We start from the raw sequence: 2,357 nt of genomic DNA on the forward strand, positions 1-2,357 counted from the left end.
CCCGGCGTTAGCACCAGCTGCCGGCGTTAGCCCCCACTAGCAGCGCTAGCGTCAGCTACCGGCGTTAGCCCGAGCACTTGCAAACAAAAGGGCTGGAGTTACAGCAGGATATACTTGGACAATGGAACCGATTAAGTGTCGCACAATTGCATGAAAGCAAGTCGGTAGTGATGGTGTGAAAGCCGAGAAAACACTAAGAAGGAGAGAGATGAGCTCATACGGCCGGAGAGCAGCGGCAACATGCAGGCCAGCGTCCGCTCTCAGTAGTGTCTATCACTCTATTCAAGACCATTCAGACCTTTGGCTGGTGCGACTTATACTCCAGAGCGACTTATACTTAAAAATACAGTACTTCACAAAAAAAACTATAAAATATGATAAATGTATATATGAAAAAAATATATAATTTCATTTTTTTTTTCCACACTGACCGCCACTACAGGGCACTCTAGGCTTTTTTTTCTGGTGTACCAGTATCTGCCACTCTTGTAAGTCGCAGTTTTTTTTCATCCTTCGGCTGGTGCGACTTATACTCCAGGGCGACTCATACTTAGTCCGAAAAATACGGTACTTCGCATTTCTTTAATATTGCATAGTACAGTGGTTCTCAAACCGTGGCCCAAACTGGATAACAAAAATCTTACCTCCACGTGGGATGTGACGTCGATGTCTTCCTCCATTGCATACGAGAGTGTGTTTGCTGGCACACGAGCTCCCGATCCTGGACCCTACAGACTTCTGAAGTCACGGAGCGCGATGGGCCGAGAATCCTTCGGCTGGTGCGACTTATACTCCAGGGCGACTCATACTTAGTCCGAAAAATACGGTACTTCGCATTTCTTTAATATTGCATAGTACAGTGGTTCTCAAACCGTGGCCCAAACTGGATAACAAAAATCTTACCTCCACGTGGGATGTGACGTCGATGTCTTCCTCCATTGCATACGAGAGTGTGTTTGCTGGCACACGAGCTCCCGATCCTGGACCCTACAGACTTCTGAAGTCACGGAGCGCGATGGTCCGAGAAGCCGATGCGAGCACGAGCGCCCTGTAGTGTTCTGTAGTGCACATCTTTATCGGCCGCAAATACAAAAAGCTCCTGCGGTGAGCACACAAGGCCGCGGCGATCAGCGTGTTTTCACACGTGTCAGCGCTGAACAAGTGCCGTGTTCTGGACATCGGACAGTTTGCATTTCTGTCCTGTGGCAACGGTTGATGGGATGAAGGCAACCTTTATGTATTAGATTCTCCGATGTCCTTGAAGGTGTGCACGGAGAATGCACAGGTTTCTGTCTACGAGAGACGGAGGCCAGAAATGGAAATCCATAAAAAAAAAAAAAAAAAGTTTACTGAAAAGTTGCCCCCTTCATTTGCCCCAGCGGTCCGCACGGGTAGACAACAAATGTGACATGGCGGTCCTTCTCGGGGCTGGGCTCCCCTTGTCCTAGAAACTTCATTACTTTGGCACACAGTACAAATTCGGTACTGGTCTGACAAGTACCAGAAACTTGGTACTTCGGTCTCTTGAGGGCAGGTCACGGAGCCAGTCTTTGTTTTGGTAGAATCTGGAAAAAAACAAAAACAAACAATGTCCACAAAAAATTAACATCTTTCAGTGAATAATTTATTATTTTTGAAAATTTGGAAGGCTACGTGCACCCCCGTTTGAGAACCACTATCACAGCAAATTAAAAAAAATTAAATTTTCTCACTCAAATATCGATGTCACAGTTATGTACGAACATCTCGGCAGTGCAACCGTTAACGGTGAACAGGTTTTGTATATGCTGAGCTAACCATTTTTCATTCGTCGTATTTTCATTTTTTTTAATAGTTTTTCAAAAGAGTCGTTACCGAAACGTTACCTCCATTAACACGCGCGCACTAGTTGACAGTGTAAGTACAGTACTAACCACAGCGGTGACCGTGACACTTACCCGCGGTACAATCACAGCGCCGCTTTGACAGCTACAGCAGCTAACGGCTAACATTATGTAGCAACTACTGTAACTAGCGCCGTGTCAGATAGCAGACCCCGAAAGCCACAAAGACCGAGCTCCATTCCAACTCAAACTGTCTCAAACCGCAGATAAACATTTATTTATTTATTTTTAAATTTAAAGTATTCACAGGAAACGTTAAGAGACAAATACGCGGCGCAGTGAAGCACTTCAGACTTGGGTTAGCATTGAGAAAAGCCAGCTGGCTAACTAACGGGCTAGCCGCAGCTCTACTCAACTGTAACGGAGGCGCCCCCGTCTGCGCTCGCGGTACAACATACAAGAAACTACTCTGCTCCGTCACGCCGTCGTTTTAAACCCGCCACAACAGGCGACGCGCAGCGACATGACGTTCGA

The 2,357-nt window shown here is 46.5% G+C and overlaps 1 protein-coding gene across 1 annotated transcript in view; it reads right to left on the bottom strand.

Moving 5' to 3' along the window:
* Positions 1–2,336, bottom strand: part of LOC103396926 (ELMO domain-containing protein 3-like) — an 11,004-nt gene extending 8,668 nt beyond the window's left edge. The window contains exons 1-2 of the mRNA XM_008335171.3: positions 987–2,336; positions 645–727 (exon numbers count right to left, since the gene is read on the bottom strand). Of these exons, the coding sequence (XP_008333393.2) occupies positions 645–680 (36 nt within the window). The 5' untranslated portion in view covers positions 681–727; positions 987–2,336. The remainder of the gene's footprint in view (positions 1–644; positions 728–986) is intronic.
* Positions 2,337–2,357: the final 21 nt, after the last annotated feature.

Source organism: Cynoglossus semilaevis, chromosome W (assembly GCF_000523025.1).
Source record: "Cynoglossus semilaevis isolate Cse_v1.0 chromosome W, Cse_v1.0, whole genome shotgun sequence".
Taxonomy (NCBI): domain Eukaryota; kingdom Metazoa; phylum Chordata; class Actinopteri; order Pleuronectiformes; family Cynoglossidae; genus Cynoglossus; species Cynoglossus semilaevis.